Source organism: Octopus sinensis, unplaced genomic scaffold (assembly GCF_006345805.1).
Source record: "Octopus sinensis unplaced genomic scaffold, ASM634580v1 Contig07189, whole genome shotgun sequence".
Classification (NCBI taxonomy): Eukaryota; Metazoa; Mollusca; class Cephalopoda; order Octopoda; family Octopodidae; genus Octopus; species Octopus sinensis.
This window is the reverse complement of record NW_021829910.1, coordinates 17,501-42,383: the sequence shown is the minus strand read 5'-3', so window position 1 is coordinate 42,383 and position 24,883 is coordinate 17,501. Positions and strand designations below refer to the sequence as shown.

Below are 24,883 nucleotides of genomic sequence, written 5' to 3'. Positions count from 1 at the left end.
TTGATGATGAAATTCGTAAAGAGGATGTCGAGGAATTGAAGTTGGTGATGGCTATATACCATCGTAAATTGAATGTTTATATCAAGTCCATTTATAAGAGCTTGAACTCCTTTAAGTCTTTCTATACTTTCATGCCAAAGAATGATAGAAGTTGTCTTAGAAGACAAAGAAGCTATTCTTGAAGAGGATATTTAGCCCTTCTCTTATGAATTCTTTTTGATATATATATATATATATATGTATATATATATATATATATATAATATATATATATATAATATATATATATATATATATATTATATATATATATATATATATATATTATATATATATATATATATATATATATAATTTATATATATATATAAATTATATATAATTAATATGTTCAGTAACAAATATTATTTTCGAAATTTTTTCTCTTATGAGGTTTTTACGCTATCTACCTGACAATTTCTTGTTAAGTTTTCCTTAAGTAGTTGTCCTTAATCGCTATATATATATATATATATATATATATACGTGCAAATACGTATGTGTGTGCACGACCGCATGTGCATACACACGCGCACACACATACACATATATATGTGTGTATATGTATATATACATATATATATATATATATATATATATATATATATATATATACATACATTTACACTTGCACACACATATATACACATCAAAACATTTCCCTTTTATTAACTATTATACAATGTTCTTATTAACTATCAATTTGTAATAAACCTTGTGGTGTTATATTAGACAATAAATAACACTTACCAATGAAATCATTCTTGTTACATAAGTGTCCGACACAACAACCAGTACAAGCCGTGCTATTCGTCCGTTTATTGCATGTAATGTTATTGTTTCTCATTGCTTCAACACATTTTCTGTATGTGCTGCAGGACCTTTCAGTCTTCAGTTTAGCACCGTTCACTGATATTGCGAATCGGCATACTGGCTGTAATAATAGATATGAAAATTATACACTACAACCAAAATATTTATTAGTACGATTACTGCTAATTACAGCAACAACAACATAAACAAGACTACTGGGGATGTTTAACATGCAAGAAAGCTTAATCATTGCTTTAAAATATCCAAAAGCAATAAATGAAACCGTCAAAGAGTTGCGGAATTGTTGAAAGTTAACAGCATAAGTAAACTTCTGTAAACTTTATTGCTATTTAGTATTCCAAAATCATGTTTTAAATGCTTTCGGTGTTCAAAGATCTCTGATCACATGTAGATATGGACATCGGATCACGGTCTATAGCAAAATCGCATCGCGTTGTTACCCGTCGCCAAACTGAAAATAGGTCAGATTATCCCAATAAAGATGTATGGATTCGCGAATATTTCTTCTTACTGGAGGAATGCGCAAGAGAAATTTTTCATATAAAATTTACGAAAAATCAGGCGTGCAAACCTCACCAACAAGAGAAACTAATACGCCTTTACCCAAAATGATAATGAAATAAAATTGTCAGATTGAACTCCTCAGTCCAAGCAAATAAAACAGAAAATACAATAAATGAACACAAGAGAAACTTCGTTTTAATTTGCGAGTATATTTTATCTGACAATACGGTATATTAGTATAAAATTTGGAGAGAAAACAAGCAAGGTCCTGTTAACTTAATGAGGGACATTCTGAAAACGGAAAATATCAGAAATGGAGAAGAATATTTAAAGAAAAGAATCCATCACGAAAACACAATTAATATTCGCAAACACCTAACAATAATAAAAGCAATGAAAATGTAGACATTGAAGTTAGAAATAAGATTAGCATTGCCTTAGTTTAGAATTGAAACTCGTTTCTTCTAATCACGGAAAAGTTTTAGAAAGAAAATTGGATCTCCCAAACTGAGTGAGGATGTCATGAAGAAATAACCAATGATAGTGTCGGTAGGCTGGCGTCTTCAAAAGAGCCAATGGAGTCGGTGATTGCAAATGAATGAATCATTAAATACACTAAATCAGCTTCAAGAAAACAGAACGGTCTGAGATCAGAACAGACAAATAAAACAGGCAACATAATGCAGCCATGCTCTTATTTCACGCTCTATTCTCCTATATTCTCGTAGATCAATTAATGTGAAGCATTGATCTGTGACATTACCGGTGTCTTTTATTGTTTGTCTTGTGTTTCTTTCACCAATGTACAACTGTGTATTCAGAGATATGCCTGGCAATTTTAATTTGTGTCTTAGCTGCGTTTTAAAGGTATAGGTTTTACCTTTCTATGAAACAATATGACCCCCACCTATTATGTTCTGGAGAGCTTATTGTACTACTTGATGTGAGGGAAGATTTAATCTGTTTCGAACATTTCATAACCTCTTATATCAAACAACCTCTTTTGCTATGACCACCAGACGAAGGAAAACTGTTATTTGCTCCTTAACTTATACAATCCGCTCCCTGTAATGATTGTGAGCTGGTGGGGCCAGGATCGACTTCCAGTTACCCCTCTAAGATTAGTGACCCGAGGTCATCCGACAAGGAACCATGATTCCAAGTTGACTTCTGGCCACATACATTCATGCATCCTACTCTAAGGACAGCCATGTTTGTCGCAGAAAGGTTACTCTAAGTTCGTTTGTTCGTTTCTTGAATAGGGATTCCTGGACAGGGTAGAACGTTGTGTCCTTGAACAAGGCACTTCATTCCACTTTGTTCCAGTCTAATCGAGGGAAATGTGTCCCAACCTAGTGATGTTCATCTATTTCTCTCTTCAATCGTCACATCCTTCTTGTCCCATTGAGTCATGAATAAGAAGACCGATAGGGTGTGTGTATGTCTACGCAGGCACATAAAACAAACTAGCGAAAGCATAGTACAATCTATGTGGACTTAATGGCTTTCGAGTGACGGTTGTGGATATATTTTAACGGAAGGGAAGAAAGTAATATTCCAGTTTACCTCTGCTCCTGGACAGCTTGTCACTTCTAAATCAGTACATTTCATTCCTGAACATGTTTGACACTGTAAATTCCGTTGATATAACGAGTAATCTACAGAATACAAGTAAATATCTGTATTTATGAACCAAATAATGCAATGCATAGCAATAAGAAGAAATATTTTCTTTATGGTGTAAAAAAAAATGTATACGTGTTAGTATTGAAATCAATACATGTTAGACATATAAAGCAAATTATTAACAAAGACTATAAACCTATTTTTATGTTCATTTGGAAATGTTTCAATAAAGTCACAAATTCAATTGAGAGAAGCATGAAAGCCACTTGTTGTCCTTTTAGTATTCTGATGTAACAAACACGTGAAAATCGTTGAACAAGTCAAATAAAAGAATGAAATTCGAAAGTTGCAAGCATTGTTGCAGTGGGAACTCACTAATAAAACCTGAGAATCTCATTTAAGTTATGTTGCAATGTCATATAGAATGTGAAGAAGGCCATAAAATGTGAAGTGAGCAAAACAATATTTGGATAAACAATAAAAAATATGATCACTAATATTGTGCTTTTTCCAATATACACATATTTATGTATGTATGTAATTATGTATGTATGTATGTATGTATGTATGTATGTATGTATGTATGTATGCATGTATGCATGTATTATGTATGTATGTCATTATTTACTGTTATTTCAAGATTTCTTGGCAATAGAGAAAGAGAGAATTTCTATCCTACATCTACGGCTCCTACATTGGAATTTCAGCAACATCAGTGTTACCATTTTGGTAACCGTCATGAATTATCATGAATACAGGTATCTCTTTTCCAATATTTGGATGGCTTCCAAGGCGGCAAGCTGGCAGAAACTTTAGCCGGGTGCAATGCTTAGCAGTATTTCGTCTGTCTTTACGTTCTGAGTTCAAATTCCGCCAAGGTCGACTTTGACTTTCATCCTTTTGGACCACCAGTAGCGTACTCGGGTCGATTTAATCGACTGGCCCCATTCCCCAAAATTTCGGTCCTTGTGCCTAGATTAGGAAAGAATATTTAGATGGCTTCCAGTCTGCCATATCAGCTTTTTCTGTGCTACAACTTTATATTTATGCTCTCCAACGCCTTTGACTGATTACCAAAACATTAAGTTTCCTTTAATATAAAGGGACATAAAATCGTTATATTTAATAACGTATATATCCATCCATCTACCATCTTCAACGCCCATTATTCCTGGGAGCGTCATGAGGATATCTGGTGCCTCAGGTACCTCCTGCATAGGGTCCTATCAGAGGCAACTGCCAATACACTTACTGATTGAATTCTCAACCATGACCAAATGAGGCTATGGATATTTTCTAGCCATCTGTTTTTGGTCTACCCTACATGTTTGAAAGAGAATTCCTATCCCTCAGTTAGGTTAATGCATATACCACAGTCAGGTCTTCTGCAAATTTTTCCTGCCGGCTTCAGTGTGGTTTCGAATATACTTGAGCTTATGTTAAGAGACATTTAATAGATTTTGGTTGTCTTTTGCCCTTTATGATGGTGTACGTTTGGAGGATAAACTTCATTCTGTAATCCCTTTTTCGTAGGTGAATGTTCTGCAGGATTGTGTCGAAGGCTTCATTGTTAAGGGGGTTGTATGTGGAGATGGATGATAGGATATTGGCTGTAAATCCTTCTTTAACTTGGGATGTCTGAGTTCGTGGATATTGAGTTGTAGGGCACATTGAAAGCCTATATCGATTAGTGATTGTGGGTAGTTCCTGGTAAGGAGTGTATCCTTTAGTTCATGTAGCCGTGTGTCGTTGGTGTTTGTATTAGAGATTATAGTACAAATCCTTTTTGCTAGGTTGAAGGGGATATTCATTCTAGTGAGTCTGGGGTGGCATGAATTAAACAGTAGATATGGCTTCGAGTTCGTAGGCTTATCGTATGTATCTGTTTGTATTTTGATGATGAAATTCGTAAAGAGGACGTCGAGGAATTGAAGTTGGTGATGGCTATATACCATCGTAAATTGAATGTTTATATCAAGTCCATTTATAAGAGCTTGAACTCCTTTAAGTCTTTCTATACTTTCATGCCAAAGAATGATAGAAGTTGTCTTAGAAGACAAAGAAGCTATTCTTGAAGAGGATATTTAGCCCTTCTCTTATGAATTCTTTTTGATATATATATATATATATATGTATATATATATATATATATATAATATATATATATATAATATATATATATATATATATATTATATATATATATATATATATATATTATATATATATATATATATATATATATAATTTATATATATATATAAATTATATATAATTAATATGTTCAGTAACAAATATTATTTTCGAAATTTTTTCTCTTATGAGGTTTTTACGCTATCTACCTGACAATTTCTTGTTAAGTTTTCCTTAAGTAGTTGTCCTTAATCGCTATATATATATATATATATATATATATACGTGCAAATACGTATGTGTGTGCACGACCGCATGTGCATACACACGCGCACACACATACACATATATATGTGTGTATATGTATATATACATATATATATATATATATATATATATATATATATATATATACATACATTTACACTTGCACACACATATATACACATCAAAACATTTCCCTTTTATTAACTATTATACAATGTTCTTATTAACTATCAATTTGTAATAAACCTTGTGGTGTTATATTAGACAATAAATAACACTTACCAATGAAATCATTCTTGTTACATAAGTGTCCGACGCAACAACCAGTACAAGCCGTGCTATTCGTCCGTTTATTGCATGTAATGTTATTGTTTCTCATTGCTTCAACACATTTTCTGTATGTGCTGCAGGACCTTTCAGTCTTCAGTTTAGCACCGTTCACTGATATTGCGAATCGGCATACAGGCTGTAATAATAGATATGAAAATTATACACTACAACCAAAATATTTATTAGTACGATTACTGCTAATTACAGCAACAACAACATAAACAAGACTACTGGGGATGTTTAACATGCAAGAAAGCTTAATCATTGCTTTAAAATATCCAAAAGCAATAAATGAAACCGTCAAAGAGTTGCGGAATTGTTGAAAGTTAACAGCATAAGTAAACTTCTGTAAACTTTATTGCTATTTAGTATTCCAAAATCATGTTTTAAATGCTTTCGGTGTTCAAAGATCTCTGATCACATGTAGATATGGACATCGGATCACGGTCTATAGCAAAATCGCATCGCGTTGTTACCCGTCGCCAAACTGAAAATAGGTCAGATTATCCCAATAAAGATGTATGGATTCGCGAATATTTCTTCTTACTGGAGGAATGCGCAAGAGAAATTTTTCATATAAAATTTACGAAAAATCAGGCGTGCAAACCTCACCAACAAGAGAAACTAATACGCCTTTACCCAAAATGATAATGAAATAAAATTGTCAGATTGAACTCCTCAGTCCAAGCAAATAAAACAGAAAATACAATAAATGAACACAAGAGAAACTTCGTTTTAATTTGCGAGTATATTTTATCTGACAATACGGTATATTAGTATAAAATTTGGAGAGAAAACAAGCAAGGTCCTGTTAACTTAATGAGGGACATTCTGAAAACGGAAAATATCAGAAATGGAGAAGAATATTTAAAGAAAAGAATCCATCACGAAAACACAATTAATAATCGCAAACACCTAACAATAATAAAAGCAATGAAAATGTAGACATTGAAGTTAGAAATAAGATTAGCATTGCCTTAGTTTAGAATTGAAACTCGTTTCTTCTAATCACGGAAAAGTTTTAGAAAGAAAATTGGATCTCCCAAACTGAGTGAGGATGTCATGAAGAAATAACCAATGATAGTGTCGGTAGGCTGGCGTCTTCAAAAGAGCCAATGGAGTCGGTGATTGCAAATGAATGAATCATTAAATAAACTAACTCAGCTTCAGGAAAACAGAACGGTCTGAGATCAGAACAGACAAATAAAACAGGCAACATAATGCAGCCATGCTCTTATTTCACGCTCTATTCTCCTATATTCTCGTAGATCAGTTAATGTGAAGCATTGATCTGTGACATTACCGGTGTCTTTTATTGTTTCTCTTGTGTTTCTTTCACCAATGTACAACTGTGTAATCAGAGATATGCCTGGCAATTTTAATTTGTGTCTTAGCTGCGTTTTAAAGGTATAGGTTTTACCTTTCTATGAAACAATATGACCCCCACCTATTATGTTCTGGAGAGCTTATTGTACTACTTGATGTGAGGGAAGATTTAATCTGTTTCGAACATTTCATAACCTCTTATATCAAACAACCTATTTTGCTATGACCACCAGACGAAGGAAAACTGTTATTTGCTCATTAACTTATTCAATCCGCTCCCTGTAATGATTGTGAGCTGGTGGGGCCAGGATCGACTTCCAGTTACCCCTCTAAGATTAGTGACCCGAGGTCATCCGACAAGGAACCTTGATTCCAAGTTGACTTCTGGCCACATATATTCATGCATCCTACTCTAAGGACAGCCATGTTTGTCGCAGAAAGGTTACTCTCAGTTCGTTTGTTCGTTTCTTGAATAGGGATTCCTGGACAGGGTAGAACGTTGTGTCCTTGAACAAGGCACTTCATTCCACTTTGTTCCAGTCTAATCGAGGGAAATGTGTCCCAACCTAGTGATGTTCATCTATTTCTCTCTTCAATCGTCACATCCTTCTTGTCCCATTGAGTCATGAATAAGAAGACCGATAGGGTGTGTGTATGTCTACGCAGGCACATAAAACAAACTAGCGAAAGCATAGTACAATCTATGTGGACTTAATGGCTTTCGAGTGACGGTTGTGGATATATTTTAACGGAAGGGAAGAAAGTAATATTCCAGTTTACCTCTGCTCCTGGACAGCTTGTCACTTCTAAATCAGTACATTTCATTCCTGAACATGTTTGACACTGTAAATTCCGTTGATACAACGAGTAATCTACAGAATACAAGTAAATATCTGTATTTATGAACCAAATAATGCAATGCATAGCAATAACAAGAAATATTTTCTTTATGGTGTAAAAAAAAATGTATACGAGTTAGTATTGAAATCAATACATGTTAGACATATAAAGCAAATTATTAACAAAGACTATAAACCTATTTTCATGTTCATTTGGAAACGTTTCAATAATGTCACAAATTCAACTGAGAGAAGCATGAAAGCCACTTGTTGTCCTTTTAGTATTCTGATGTAACAAACACGTGAAAATCGTTGAACAAGTCAAATAAAAGGATGAAATTCGAAAGTTGCAAGCATTGTTGCAGTGGGAACTCCCTAATGAAACCTGAGAATCTCATTTAAGTTATGTTGCAATGTCATATAGAATGTGAAGAAAGCCATAAAATGTGAAGTGAGCAAAACAATATTTGGATAAACAATAAAAAATATGATCACTAATATTGTGCTTTTTCCAATATACACATATTTATGTATGTATGTATGTATGTATGTATGTATGTATGTATGTATGTATGTATGTATGTATGTATGTATGTATGTATGTATGTATGTATGTATGTATGTAGTTATGTATGTATGTATGGATGGATGGATGTGTGTATATATGTATGTATATATGTATGTATGTATGTATGTATGCATGTATGTATGTAAGTATGTATGTATGTATATATGTATGTATGTATGTATGTGTGTGTGTATGTATGTATATATGTATGTATGTATGTATGTATGTTGTATGTATGTATGTTGTATGTATGTATGTATGTATGATGTATGTATGTATATATGTATTATGTATGTATGTGTGTATGTATGCATGTATGTATGTATGTATATATGCGTGCATGTCATTATTCACCGTTATTTCCTACATCTACGGCACCTTTATTGGAACTTCAACAACATCAATGTTACCATCATCTCGGAACTTTCTACCAACATATCCATGCATAGTCTTCTGTTCATTGATACTCATCCGTTCAACTAAAGATAAGTTCCGTCAGAGTTGTGCGACTTCTTTGAGCATCTAGTCTATGTTATAAGATAAGGAATGTTGCTCAAGGATCCGCCTTCCAAGTCATATGAATTATGCAAACTTGGTCAAGGAATGCACTTCGTCATTTGTGGTTATAAGTTGTTACCGAAAGGATATGATACGACATTCAAAGGCATTTTGCTTCTATTCCTATTAAGGAGAGGCGGTCTACATCACTGTTTATGTCGGTATTTTCCGGGTTTTCACATAAACAGCTCGGATCTCATCAAGTGTCCAATAACACAGCCCAAATGTTAGTATGAGTACTTGCACAGCAAACACGTTGTGGGCCAATGTTTTATTGAATGCATAGATTTCTGAGGTCTAAATTTTACTTATTCAGCTGTAATGTTTTTTGATTATACTTTAATGACACCTGTAAATTAATGGCACCTGTAAAAAAGCACTTGTTTTGTTACAGGGGCTGTTCTGAGATATATTTTCATCCACCCCTAGATATCTGTAACATTCCTCATCAGATATAGGGGGAAACAGTCAGGTCATTGATGGCGATTTTGATAGTCAGGTTTACATTTTCCCCCCTTTTCACAACCATATAACATTTATCCTGAACAAACGCCAACGCTACATTTTTGGAGAATCTTTTAACTTGGTCAAGGCTCTTTTTCATCTCATCCATAATCTTTGCATAAAGCTTTAAGTCATCCACAAAGGAACAGCATTCGATTTTGGTATTTTTGTTTCCTTGTGTACCAATGAGATATCCTTAACATAAATGACATGGGGTTTATAGAAAGTATAAACAACATCAAAACGAGGTTGTCCCCTTGGAATAAGCCTTTGCAATATTGTATTCTGTCAGTGATAATAGTCACTCATTGTGTTTAATTTCATGATGGTGGCCCACAATGGAATCAGGTCAGCTATGGCTTTGATTATGGCTCACTGGAAATTTAGCCAGATGAAGGACTTCTAGCATCCATGTGTATGTATGTATGTATATCTGTATGTATGTATGTGTATGTACGCATGTATGTATATCTGTATGAATGTATGTATGTATGTCCGTATGTGAAAATGTGTGAATGAATGTATGTGCGTATGTACATACATATACATACTGACTCGTATATTTTCTCGAGTGATGTGCTTAATCGGACCCCATTTTAAGTCTGTCATTTGGAACCTTCGCTGTTTATGCCGGATTCTTCTCTGTTGTAAACAATCAAGGCGGGTCTTTGGTCTCAGGATATCTTCCTACTTTCCCCCAACCAATCACAGCAGCCTTCTGAATGATCATGAGCATTGACTGTCTTCCTGGCCAAGCGCTAAAAATATACTTTACCTCTCTACTTCGTTTTCTTCCTCTCTTTCTCCTCCGCAGCATCACTTTTACCAATCCGCATCCACACATTATTTGTCCCTCCGCCCACATTTACACTTTATACACACTTCACACGATAGACCACAGTTTCTACCTACACATCTCACTTCGGTAGCATAGTTACTCTCTTCACACTTCATTACACACACACACACGCACACACACACAGCTTTGTCCCATTGGATATTCTATCTTTGACACACACATACAAAAGCATACACACTGATACATAGACTCATACATATTCACGCACACTCACTCTTCAAACACATACACACACTCACACACACATACCCATACTCACACACATACCCATACTCACACATTCACTCTTGCACCCACTGTTTTGCTTTGTATCTCTAAATCCCTCACTTCTCTCTCCTCCTCCTCCATTTTCCTCCCACTACTGCTTGGCTGCTACTAACTGCAACAGTTTACCTCCCCTACACGCACACATACCGCACCCTTTTCTCTCCCTTTCCATTCGTGTTCACTCTTCTTCGAATAAAACCACATTTGCTCTTCTCTCCTTTCGTCAGCCATTTTCTGTCTCTCACTTAACCCATGTGTACCAACCCTTTGCTTGTACCGTCTACATTATTTGACCTTCATGAAGTGTGCCATCTTTTTCAGACAATTTACATTACTGAATGTTTTGCCTACATTTTGCCTTTTTTCTTGTCTTGTTATTTGATCTTCTGAAGCAACTTTTCTCTCGTATTCGAGTGTTATCCGATAGATTCTGCTGCAACTGTCCATGTCACGTCTTGCTGCCTTTACAGTGTTCACAGAGAATTGAACGGCAGTGATGGTGTCTGAATTTTGGTAACCGTCATGAATTATCATGAATACAGGTATCTCTTTTCCAATATTTAGTTGGCTTTCAAGGCGGCAAGCTGGCAGAAACGTTAGCACACCGGGTGCAATGCATAGCAGTATTTCGTCTGTTTTTTTCACGTTCTGAGTTCAAACTCCACTGAGGTCGACTTAGTCTTTCATCCTTTCGGACTACCAGTTGCGTACTGGGGTCGATCTAATCGACTGGCCCCATTCCCCAAAATTTCGGTCCTTGTGCCTAGATTAGGAAAGAATATTTAGATGGCTTCCAGTCTGCCGCATCAGCTTTTTCTCAGCTACAACTTTATATTTATGCTCTCCAACGCCTTTGACTGTTTACCAATACACTACGTTTTCCTTAATATAATGTGACATAAAACGTTATACTTAATAACGTATATATCCATCCATCTACCATCTTCAACGCTCATTATTCCTGGGAGGGTAATGAGGACATCTGGTACCTCAGGTACCTCCTGCATAGGGTCCTATCAGAGGCAACTGCCAATACACTTACTGATTGAATTCTCAACCATGACCAAATGAGGCTATGGATATTTTCTAGCCATCTCTTTTTGGTCTACCCTACATGTTTGAAAGAGAATTCCTATCCCTCAGTTAGGTTAATGCATATACCACAGTCAGGTCTTCTGCAAATTTTTCCTGCCGGCTTCAGTGTGGTTTCGAATATACTTGAGCTTATGTTAAGAGACATTTAATAGATTTTGATTGTCTTTTGCCCTTTATGATGGTGTACGTTTGGAGGATAAACTTCATTCTGTAATCCCTTTTTCGTAGGTGAATGTTCTGCAGGATTGTGTCGAAGGCTTCATTGTTAAGGGGGTTGTATGTGGAGATGGATGATAGGATATTGGCTGTAAATCCTTCTTTAACTTGGGATGTCTGAGTTCGTGGATATTGAGTTGTAGGGCACATTGAAAGCCTATATCAATTAGTGATGGTGCGTAATTCCTGGTAAGGAGTGTATCCTTTAGTTCATGTAGCCGTGTGTCGTTGGTGTTTGTATTAGAGATTATAGTACAAATCCTTTTTGCTAGGTTGAAGGGGATATTCATTCTAGTGTGTCTGGGGGGCATGAATTAAACAGTAGATATGGCTTCGAGTTCGTAGGCTTATCGTATGTATCTGTTTGTATTTTGATGATGAATTTCGTAATGAGGATGTCGAGGAATTGAAGTTGGTGATGGCTATATTCCATCGTAAATTGAATGTTTATATCAAGTCCATTTAGAAGAGCTTGAAATCCTTTAAGTCTTTCTATACTTTCATGCCAAAGAATGATAGAAGTTGTCTTAGAAGACAAAGAAGCTATTCTTGAAGAGGATATTTATCCCTTCTATTATGAATTCTTTTTGATATATATATATATATATATATATATATATTATATATATATATATATATATATATATATATATGTATATATATATATATATATATATATATATATATATATATATATATACACGTGCAAATACGTATGTGTGTGCACGACCGCATGTGCATACACACGCGCACACACATACACATATATATGTGTGTATATGTATATATATATATTATATATATATATACATACATTTACACTTGCACACACATATATACACATCAAAACATTTCCCTTTTATTAACTATTATACAATGTTCTTATTAACTATCAATTTGTAATAAACCTGGTGGTGTTATATTAGACAATAAATAACACTTACCAATGAAATCATTCTTGTTACATAAGTGTCCGACGCAACAACCAGTACAAGACGTGCTATTCGTCCGTTTATTGCATGTAATGTTATTGTTTCTCATTGCTTCAACACATTTTCTGTATGTGCTGCAGGACCTTTCAGTCTTCAGTTTAGCACCGTTCATTGATATTGCGAATCGGCATACAGGCTGTAATAATAGATATGAAAATTATACACTACAACAACAATATTTATTAGTACGATTACTGCTAATTACAGCAACAACAACATAAACAAGACTACTGGGGATGTTTAACATGCAAGAAAGCTTAATCATTGCTTTAAAATATCCAAAAGCAATAAATGAAACCGTCAAAGAGTTGCGGAATTGTTGAAAGTTAACAGCATAAGTAAACTTCTGTAAACTTTATTGCTATTTAGTATTCCAAAATCATGTTTTAAATGCTTTCGGTGTCCAAAGATCTCTGATCACATGTAGATATGGACATCGGATCACGGTCTATAGCAAAATCGCATCGCGTTGTTACCCGTCGCCAAACTGAAAATAGGTCAGATTATCCCAATAAAGATGTATGGATTCGCGAATATTTCTTCTTACTGGAGGAATGCGCAAGAGAAATTTTTCATATAAAATTTACGAAAAATCAGGCGTGCAAACCTCACCAACAAGAGAAACTAATACGCCTTTACCCAAAATGATAATGAAATAAAATTGTCAGATTGAACTCCTCAGTCCAAGCAAATAAAACAGAAAATACAATAAATGAACACAAGAGAAACTTCGTTTTAATTTGCGAGTATATTTTATATGACAATACGGTATATTAGTATAAAATTTGGAGAGAAAACAAGCAAGGTCTTGTAAACTTAATGAAGGACATTCTGAAAACGGAAAATATCAGAAATGGAGAAGAATATTTAAAGAAAAGAATCCATCACGAAAACACAATTAATAATCGCAAACACCTAACAATAATAAAAGCAATGAAAATGTAGACATTGAAGTTAGAAATAAGATTAGCATTGCCTTAGTTTAGAATTGAAACTCGTTTCTTCTAATCACAGAAAAGTTTTAGAAAGAAAATTGGATCTCCCAAACTGAGTGAGGATGTCATGAAGAAATAACCAATGATAGTGTCGGTAGGCTGGCGTCTTCAAAAGAGCCAATGTAGTCGGTGATTGCAAATGAATGAATCATTAAATAAACTAACTCAGCTTCAAGAAAACAGAACGGTCTGAGATCAGAACAGACAAATAAAACAGGCAACATAATGCAGCCATGCTCTTATTTCACGCTCTATTCTCCTATATTCTCGTAGATCAATTAATGTGAAGCATTGATCTGTGACATTACCGGTGTCTTTTATTGTTTCTCTTGTGTTTCTTTCACCAATGTACAACTGTGTAATCAGAGATATGCCTGGCAATTTTAATTTGTGTCTTAGCTGCGCTTTAAAGGTATAGGTTTTACCTTTCTGTGAAACAATATGACCCCCACCTATTATGTTCTGGAGAGCTTATTGTACTACATGATGTGAGAGAAGATTTAATCTGTTTCGAATAGTTCATAACCTCGTATATCAAACAACCTCTTTTGCTATGGCCACCAGACGAAAGAAAACTGTCATTTGCTTCTTAACCTATTCAATCCGCTCCCTGTAATGATTTTGAGCTGGTAGGGCCAGGTTCGACTTGCAGTTACCCCTCTAAGTTTAGTGTTCCGAGATCATTCGACAAGGAACCATGATTCCAAATTGACTTCTGACCACATACATTCATGCATCCTACTCTAAGAACAGCTATGTTTGTCGGAGAAAGGTCACTCTAAGTTCGTGTGTTCGTTTCTTGAATAGGGATTCGAAGACAGGGTAGAACGTTGTGTCCTTGAACAAGGCACTTCATTCCACTTTGTTCCAGTCTAATCGAGGGAAATGTGTCCCAACCTAGTGATGTTCATCTATTTCTCTCTTCAATCGTCACATCCTTCTTGTCCCATTGAGTCATGAATAAGAAGACCGATAGGGTGTGTGTATGTCTACGCAGGCACATAAAAACAAACTAGCGAAAGCATATTACAATCTATGTGGACTTAATGGCTTTCGAGTGACGGCTGTGGATATATTTTAACGGAAGGGAAGAAACTAATATTCCAGTTTACCTCTGCTCCTGGACAGCTTCTCACATTTGAATCATTACAGCTAATTCCTGAACATGTTTGACACTGTAAATTCCGTTGAAATAACCAGTAGTCTACAGAATACAAGTAAATATCTGTATTTATGAACCAAATAATGCAATGCATAGCAATAACAAGAAATATTTTCTTTATGGTGTAAAAAAAAATGTATACGTGTTAGTATTGAAATCAATACATGTTAGACATATAAAGCAAATTATTAACAAAGACTATAAACCTATTTTTATGTTCATTTGGAAATGTTTCAATAATGTCACAAATTCAATTGAGAGAAGCATGAAAGCCACTTGTTGTCCTTTTAGTATTCTGATGTAACAAACACGTGAAAATCGTTGAACAAGTCAAATAAAAGAATGAAATTCGAAAGTTGCAAGCATTGTTGCAGTGGGAACTCACTAATAAAACCTGAGAATCTCATTTAAGTTATGTTGCAATGTCATATAGAATGTGAAGAAGGCCATAAAATGTGAAGTGAGCAAAACAATATTTGGATAAACAATAAAATGTATAATCATTAATATTGTGCTTTTTCCAATATACACACATTTATGTATGTATGTATTATGTATGTATGTATGTATGTATGTATGTATGTATGTATGTTGTATGTATGTATGTATGTATGTGTGTGTGTATGTATGTATATATGTATGTATGTATGTATGGATGGATGGATGTGTGTATATATGTATGTATGTATATCTGTATGAATGTATGTATGTATGTATGTATGTAGTATGTATGTATGTAAGTATGTATGTATGTTGTATGTATGTATGTATGTGTGTGTGTGTATGTATGTATATGTATGTATGTATGTATGTGTATGTATGTATGTATGTTGTATGTATGTATGTATGTATGATGTATGTATGTATATATGTATTATGTATGTATGTGTGTATGTATGCATGTATGTATGTATGTATGTATATATGTATGTATGTATGTATGTATGTATGTATGTATGTATGCATGCATGTATGTATATATGTATGTATGTATGTATGTATGTATGTATGTATGTATGTATGTATGTAAAGGTTTCAGTTGCCAATACTGTAAAAGACATTGTAGATCTTTAGCTGGGCTAAAACGTCACATTCGATCACAGCACCAGTAACAGTTAAGCTTCGTGCAATAGCCATATTCGATAACGAGGGGGCAGCCATAATAATGCATGTATGTATGTATGTATGTATGTATGTATGTATGTGTGTGTGTGTATGTATGTATGTACGTATGTATGTATGTATGTATGTATGTACGTATGTCTGTAAGCACGTAGTTATTGTCGTATGTCATTATTCACTGTCACTTGAAGGTTTGTTGGCAATAGAGAAAGAGAGAATTTCTATCCTATATCAACGGCTCCTACATTGGAACTTTAACAACATCAATGTTACCATCATCTCGGAACTTTCTACCAGCATATCCATGCATAATCTTCTGTTCATTGATACTCATCCGTTCAACTAAAGATAAGTTCCGTCAGAGTTGTGCGACTTCTTTGAGCATCTAGTCTATGTTATAAGATAAGGAATGTTGCTCAAGGATCCGCCTTCCAAGTCATATGAATTATGCAAACTTGGTCAAGGAACGCACTTCGTCATTTGTGGTTATAAGTTGTTACCGAAAGGATATGATACGACATTCAAAGGCATTTTGCATCGATTCCTATTAAGGAGAGGCGGTCTACATCACTGTTTATGTGGAAATAATGTGTACTTGTCGGTATTTTCCGGGTTTTCACATAAACAGCTCGGATCTCATCAAGTGTCCAATAAAACAGCCCAAATGTTAATATGAGTACTTGCACAGCAAACACGTTGTGGGCCAATGTTTTATTGAATGCATAGATTTCTGAGGTCTAAATTCTATTCATTCAGCTGTAATATTCTTTGATTATACTTTAATGACACCTGTAAATTAATGGCACCTGTAACATAATGGCACCTATAAAAAGCACTTGTGTTGTTACAGGAGCTGTTGTGAGATATATTTTCATCCACCCCTAGATATCTGTAACATTCCTCATCAGATATAGGGGAAACAGTCTGGTCATTGATGGCGATTTTGATAGTCAGGTTTACATTTTCCCCCCTTTTCACAACCATATAACATTTATCCTGATCAAACGCCAACGCTACATTTTTGGAGAATCTTTTAACTTGGTCAAGGCTCTTTTTCATCTCATCCATATTCTTTGCATAAAGTTTTAAGTCATCCACAAAGAAACAGTATTCGATTTTGGTATTTTTGTTTCCTTGTGAACCAATGAGATATCCTTAACATGAATTACATGGGGTTTACAGAAAGTATAAACAACATCAAAACGAGGTTGTCCCCTTGGAATATGCCTTTGCGATATTGTATTCTGTCAGTGATAATAGTCACTCTTTGTGTTTAATTTCATGATGGTGGCCCACAATGGAATCAGGTCAGCTATGGCTTTGCTTATGGCTCACTGGAAATTTAGCCAGATGAAGGACTCCTAGAAACCATGGGTATGTATGTACGTATGTATGTATATCGGTATGTATGTATCTGTATGTACGTATGTATGTATGTATGTATGTATGTATGTATGTATGTCTGTAAGCACGTAGTTATTGTCGTATGTCATTATTCACTGTCACTTGAAGGTTTGTTGGCAATAGAGAAAGAGAGAATTTCTATCCTATATCAACGGCTCCTACATTGGAACTTTAACAACATCAATGTTACCATCATCTCGGAACTATCTACCAACATATCCATGCATAGTCTTCTGTTCATTGATACTCATCCGTTCAACTAAAGATAAGTTCCGTCAGAGTTGTGCGACTTCTTTGAGCATCTAGTCTATGTTATAAGATAAGGAATGTTGCTCAAGGATCCGCCTTCCAAGTCATATGAATTATGCAAACTTGGTCAAGGAATGCACTTCGTCATTTGTGGTTATAAGTTGTTACCGAAAGGATATGATACGACATTCAAAGGCATTTTGCATCGATTCCTATTAAGGAGAGGCGGTCTACATCACTGTTTATGTGGAAATAATGTGTACTTGTCGGTATTTTCCGGGTTTTCACATAAACAGCTCGGATCTCATCAAGTGTCCAATAAAACAGCCCAAATGTTAATATGAGTACTTGCACAGCAAACACGTTGTGGGCCAATGTTTTATTGAATGCATAGATTTCTGAGGTCTAAATTCTATTCATTCAGCTGTAATATTCTTTGATTATACTTTAATGACACCTGTAAATTAATGGCACCTGTAACATAATGGCACCTATAAAAAGCACTTGTGTTGTTACAGGAGCTGTTGTGAGATATATTTTCATCCACCCCTAGATATCTGTAACATTCCTCATCAGATATAGGGGAAACAGTCAGGTCATTGATGGCGATTTTGATAGTCAGGTTTACATTTTCCCCCCTTTTCACAACCATATAACATTTATCCTGATCAAACGCCAACCCTATATTTTTGGAGAATCTTTTAACTTGGTCAAGGCTCTTTTTCATCTCATCCATATTCTTTGCATAAAGTTTTAAGTCATCCACAAAGAAACAGTATTCGATTTTGGTATTTTTGTTTCCTTGTGAACCAATGAGATATCCTTAACATGAATTACATGGGGTTTACAGAAAGTATAAACAACATCAAAACGAGGTTGTCCCCTTGGAATATGCCTTTGCGATATTGTATTCTGTCAGTGATAATAGTCACTCATTGTGTTTAATTTCATGATGGTGGCCCACAATGGAATCAGGTCAGCTATGGCTTTGCTTATGGCTAACTGGAAATTTAGCCAGATGAAGGACTCCTAGAAACCATGGGTATGTATGTACGTATGTATGTATATCGGTATGTATGTATCTGTATGTACGTATGTATGTATGTATGTATGTATGTATGTATGTCCGTATGTGAAAATGTGTGAATGAATGTGCGTGCGTATGTACATACATATACGTACTTACTCGTATATTTTCTCGAGTGATGTGCTTAATCGGACCCCATTTTAAGTCTGTCATTTGGAACCTTCGCTGTTTATGCCGGATTCTTCTCTGTTGTAAACAATCAAGGCAGGTCATTGGTTTCAGGGTATCTTCCTACTCTCCCCCAACCAATCACAGCAGCCTTCTGAATGATCATGAGCATTGACTGTCTTCCTGGCCAAGCGCTAAAAGTATACTTTTCCTCTCTACTTCGTTTTCTTCCTCTCTCTCTCCTCCGCTGCATCACTCTTACCAACCCGCATCCACACATTATTTGTCCCTCCGCCCACATTTACACTTTATACACACTTCACACGATAGACCACAGTTTCTACCTACACATCTCACTTCGGTAGCACAGTTACTCTCTTCACACTTCATTACACACACACACACACGCGCACACACACACACACACACACATACACACACGCACACACATACACACGGCTTTGTCCCATTGGATATTCTATCTTTGACACACACATACAAATGCATACACACTCATACATAGACTCATACATATTCACGCACACTCACTCTTCAAACACATACACACACTCACACACACATACCCATACTCACAAGTGCTGCCCTCACACATTCACTCTTGCACCCACTGTTTTGCTTTGTATCTCTAAATCCCTCACTTCTCTCTCCTCCTCCTCCCTTTTCCTCCCACTACTGCTTGGCTGCTACTAACTGCAACAGTTTACCTCCCCTATACGCACACATACCGCACCCTTCTTCTCTCCCTTTCCATTCGTGTTCACTCTTCTTCGAATAAAACCACATTTGCTCTTCTCTCCCATCGTCAGCCATTTTCTGTCTCTCACTTAACCCATGTGTACCAACCCTTTGCTTGTACTGTCTACATTATTTGACCTTCATGAAGTGTGCCATCTTTTTCAGACAATTTACATTACTGAATGTTTTGCCTACATTTTGCCTTTTTTCTTGTCTTGTTATTTGATCTTCTGAAGCAACTTTTCTCTCGTATTCGAGTTTTATCCTATAGATTCTGCTGCAACTGTCCATGTCACGTCTTGCTGCCTTTACAGTGTTCACAGAGCATTGAACAGCAGTCATGGTGTCTGAATTTTGGTAACCGTCATGAATTATCATGAATACAGGTATCTCTTTTCCAATATTTAGATGGCTTTCAAGGCGGCAAGCTGGCAGAAACGTTAGCACACACCGGGTGCAATGCATAGCAGTATTTCGTCTGTTTTTTTCACGTTCTGAGTTCAAACTCCACTGAGGTCGACTTTGTCTTTCATCCTTTCGGACTACCAGTTGCGTACTGGGGTCGATCTAATCGACTGGCCCCATTCCCCAAAATTTCGGTCCTTGTGCCTAGATTAGGAAAGAATATTTAGATGGCTTCCAGTCTGCCATATCAGCTTTTTCTCAGCTACAACTTTATATTTATGCTCTCCAACGCCTTTGACTGTTTACCAATACACTAAGTTTTCCTTAATATAATGTGACATAAACCGTTATATTTAATAACGTATATATCCATCCATCTACCATCTTCAACGCTCATTATTCCTGGGAGGGTCATGAGGACATCTGGTACCTCAGGTACCTCCTGCATAGGGTCCTATTAGAGGCAACTGCCAATGCACTTACTGACTGAATTCTCAAGCATGACCAAATGAGGCTATGGATATTTTGTAGCCATCTCTTTTTGGTCTACCTCTATATTCCCTGCTGTTTTTCATCCTTTTAAAGAATCGATCTTGTGATTTTGTCATGTGACATCCTAATCGCATGTCCGCGTTATCGGAAATGTAGTGGCACAATATGGAAAAAGTACCGACTCGATCTGGAGAGACTCCCTCATCTCCAAGGTACACACTGTGTCGAGTAAATCTACTCCATTTTTTTCGGAGGAATCCCATTTCGGCCGCTTCTATTTGCGATCAGACTCTTTCGGTCGTTAGCCAATATTCATGACCACAGATGAGGATGGGCACAAAAACCAAACTGAAGATAGTGTGCTTGGTTTTGTTACCAAGTTTTCCTCTTCTCAGGATCGAATGCTGGAACATTTTTTCATCTCGGGAGGGTCATCATGCCAATGATAAATACACGTACTGTTTCTATTTCACTTTATTATTTGTCTCTTTGTTAACAATTTGTTAACGAATTAACTAAATGAATGTTTGATTAACCGTTTGGTTAACCTATCAACCAGTTATGGTCGTTAGCGACATTTTTTGTCATTCGTGACCGCTTCGATGACTCATTTGTTTTTGTTCTATACTTATGTAGTTATGAATGAGAATGTACGTGAGAGAGAGGGTTAGAGAGTATGTCTGTGTACATATGTGTGTGTACATGTGTGCGCTGTTGTGAATGTTTGCGTATGTATGTTTGTGTATGTGTGTGTGTGTGTATGTGTGTGTGCGCGGGTTCCCGTGTATGTGTGTGTCTGTGTGTGCTGTTGATGGTTTGTGTGATACAGTTGAATCTATAAGTTCGTTAGAGAGAAGATGTGAATGTAAAGCGTGCGAATGGTAAAACGTTTATTCCTCATATCTTTATCTATAGTTTCCCTTTCATAAGACATGATATTGTAAGCTTCAGAGAATAACCCGGATTTCAATAGTGTTAATAATAAAAGAAAAGAAGAAACGAGAATTTTACTTACTTTGACATTGCGAATAATCCAGTATAGGTATTCGTTTCCCTGAGCCTTCAAGACACATGCCACGAACATCCACAATTCTGTTATAGACTTTTTTAATATATTTAACGAAGGCTGGCAAGTGACATCCACACTTCATAAGGTTATTGTTTTCGAGGTTACTGTAATAATAAAGAGAACTCTGAATGCGTTTCAGATCAACAGAGAAATTCCTATGTGATTTGACAAGAAACAAAGATTATAAAATTTGAGCAGGTTTATAAACGCTATGACATTCATTTTTCTAAGTGTTGTTAATAACATCAATAATGTGAAATGCTTTCTAGTAGAAAGTGGAAGCACTAAGGTTCTATTCTCTTTTAGCTTAGATATTGAATAATAAGGTACCTTTAAATAAGATTACTAGCCACTTGAAACGATTCTAATTTATTGTAGTTTAGGGACATTTTAGTGTCGGGAATTTGGTGGTAGGGATCTTGCGCCGCTCTATCTGACAAACTCATTTAGACGGGCGGTTTTGGCGCTAAGAAGGTCGTGTTTATTCTATGTAGCAACTGGTTTTAAAACTAGAGACAGGTTTCAGTGTTGTACAATTTATTGCTTGAGCGGCACAGACATGTATAGTAATACTCCTAATTAAGAAAGGGGAAATTAATATTAATTTTTGATATATCAATTTGAATATTTTCAGTGTTTTTCAAAAAAGAGCAACAGCAAGAACAATAGCAACAACAACAACACAAATACAACAACAACAACAATAATAATAATTAAACAACCATGACTATTTGAAGTGAGAAATACGAAGTTTGTTGACAATGGAGAGAGTAGAGGTGATACCAATAGTAATTGGTACATTTGGAAGTATTAGCACTCAACTACCAGCATGACTGAAAACAATTGGTACAAGTGTGAAGGTAGAACACCTAAAAGAAATCAGCATTGCTTGGAACGCAAGAATTCTTCGTAGGGTTCTTGAAGTATAAACAGTAAACAACACTTTCCATCAAACCCAGAAAAGTAAGCTGTGAGTTTTCATATGATGATAATGATGATGATGATGATGATGATGATGATGATGATGATGATGGCGGTGGTGGTGATGATGATGATGAGGAGGAGGAGGAGGATAATCCAAAGTGCTGAGGAGAAGAGAAACGAATACCTTCTTTAAATGAGAATGCATGGACAGTTTGAAAGGAATAAACAGGACGTTAAGGATAATACAGCATCGTGGGCATGGCTTGAGCGAGGTGATTTGAAGCGTACCACTAAAAGCCTGGTCATTGCTGCATAAGACCAGGCTCTCGCTACCAAATCAGGGAAGTATAACATCTATAAAACTTCTGACACCCAGAAATGCAGACTCTGTGGAAAGAGTGTGGAAAATGTGACCCACTTGATAAGTGGACGTGAGAGCCTTGCACAAAAAGAATACAAGCACCGCAACGATAAAGTGTTTGTGTATCTTCATTGGCATTTAAGCCATAAATACCAATATGAAGTAACAGAGAACAGGTATGAGTATGTACCAAGTAAAGTTATGCAGGAAGATGTACAAGTAACGATACTCTGGGACTATGATTTTCAGACGGATCGTGTAGTCGAACACCGTCGGCCGGATATTGTCATATTGAATAAGAGAGACAAATACTGTCAGATCATTGATGTAGCCATAACAAATGGCAACAATGTTGTGAGTAAAGGGGTTGAAAGAATCACCAAGTACTCCGAAATGAAAGCAGAAATGGAAGGATTGTATGGAATGCGAGAGGGGAATGTAAAAGTGATACCAGTGGTGATCAGAGTTTTGGGCTCAATCCCATTGAAACTTTTTAAGGCAACTGGAAATCCCATGCAAGATTGATGGCTTGCAAAAAGCAGACTTGATGGCCACAGCGCACATCATAAGGGAAGTATTATCTGTCTGAGATCCTTGTTGTGACTTGACAGATGACTAAAGACTCCGGCGCATTTTTACTTACACTGTGTTATGAAGGAATAAATAATAATAATAATAATAATAATAATAATAATAATAATAATAATAATAATAATAATAATAACTATATGGACGACCTAAAGCTGTCTATATGGACGACCTAAAGCTGTCTATATGGACGACCTAAAGCTAACTATATGGACGACCTAAAGCTGTCTATATGGACGACCTAAAGCTGTAAGTTAATAAACCACCTTTTCTATATGGACGACCTAAAGCTGTAAGTTAATAAACCACCTTTTCTATATGGACGACCTAAAGCTGTAAGTTAATAACCACCTTTTCTATATGGACGAACCTAAAGCTGTAAGTTAATAACCACACCTTTTCTATATGGACGACCTAAAGCTGTAAGTTAATAAACCACCTTTTCTGTATGGACGACCTAAAGCTGTAAGTTAATAAACCACCTTTTCTATATGGACGACCTAAAGCTGTAAGTTAATAAACCACCTTTTCTATATGGACGATCTAAAGCTGTTTGCCAGGAATGACCAAGAGCTAGAAGGGCTGCTAACAACTGTTAAAGAGTTTAGCAATGATATCGGGATGGATTTTGGCCTTGATAAGTGTGCTAAAGCAACTTTTGTAAGAGGCAAGCTCAGGCAAACAGCTTCTGTTAAATTAGATATTGACACTACCATCAAGGAACTTGACCCACAAGAAAGTTACAAATACCTAGGAATCAACGAAGGAGATGGTATACATCATGCTACTATGAAGGAAAAGATAAGAAAGGAATATTATAGGAGAATAAGGCTTGTACTGAAGACTGAACTCACTCCAAAAATTGCATTGAGGCCATTAACACCCTGGCACTTCCAGTAGTCCAGTACAGTTTTAACATCATTAACTGGAACCTTACGGAACTCCAACGCTTGGACAGGAAGACAAGAAAGTTACTGACATCCAAGAGCATGCACCACCCTAAGGCAGATGTAGACCGCTTGTACCTACCTAGAAGCAGCGGGGGGAGAGGAATGATGCAATTAGAGCTGTGCTATAAGACCTCTACTGTAGGAATGAACAGGTACCTATCTAGTAAAAAGGACTGGATGCTGCGACTTGTGTGCGAACACGAAAGCAGCAAAAAGCTGCATTCTATTGTCAAGGAAGCTTATAAGTTCGAAAGGG

The 24,883-nt window shown here is 35.9% G+C and overlaps 1 protein-coding gene across 1 annotated transcript in view; it reads right to left on the bottom strand.

Moving 5' to 3' along the window:
* Window positions 1-788: 788 nt before the first annotated feature.
* The window catches only part of LOC115227798 (protein slit-like), a gene marked incomplete at its 3' end in the record, with an annotated part of 39,555 nt that continues 15,460 nt past the window's right edge, over window positions 789-24,883 (bottom strand). The window contains exons 9-15 of the mRNA XM_029798529.2: window positions 21,751-21,908; window positions 15,063-15,154; window positions 12,908-13,091; window positions 7,838-7,929; window positions 5,684-5,867; window positions 2,943-3,034; window positions 789-972 (exon numbers count right to left, since the gene is read on the bottom strand). Coding sequence (XP_029654389.2) covers window positions 789-972; window positions 2,943-3,034; window positions 5,684-5,867; window positions 7,838-7,929; window positions 12,908-13,091; window positions 15,063-15,154; window positions 21,751-21,908 — 986 coding nt within the window. The remainder of the gene's footprint in view (window positions 973-2,942; window positions 3,035-5,683; window positions 5,868-7,837; window positions 7,930-12,907; window positions 13,092-15,062; window positions 15,155-21,750; window positions 21,909-24,883) is intronic.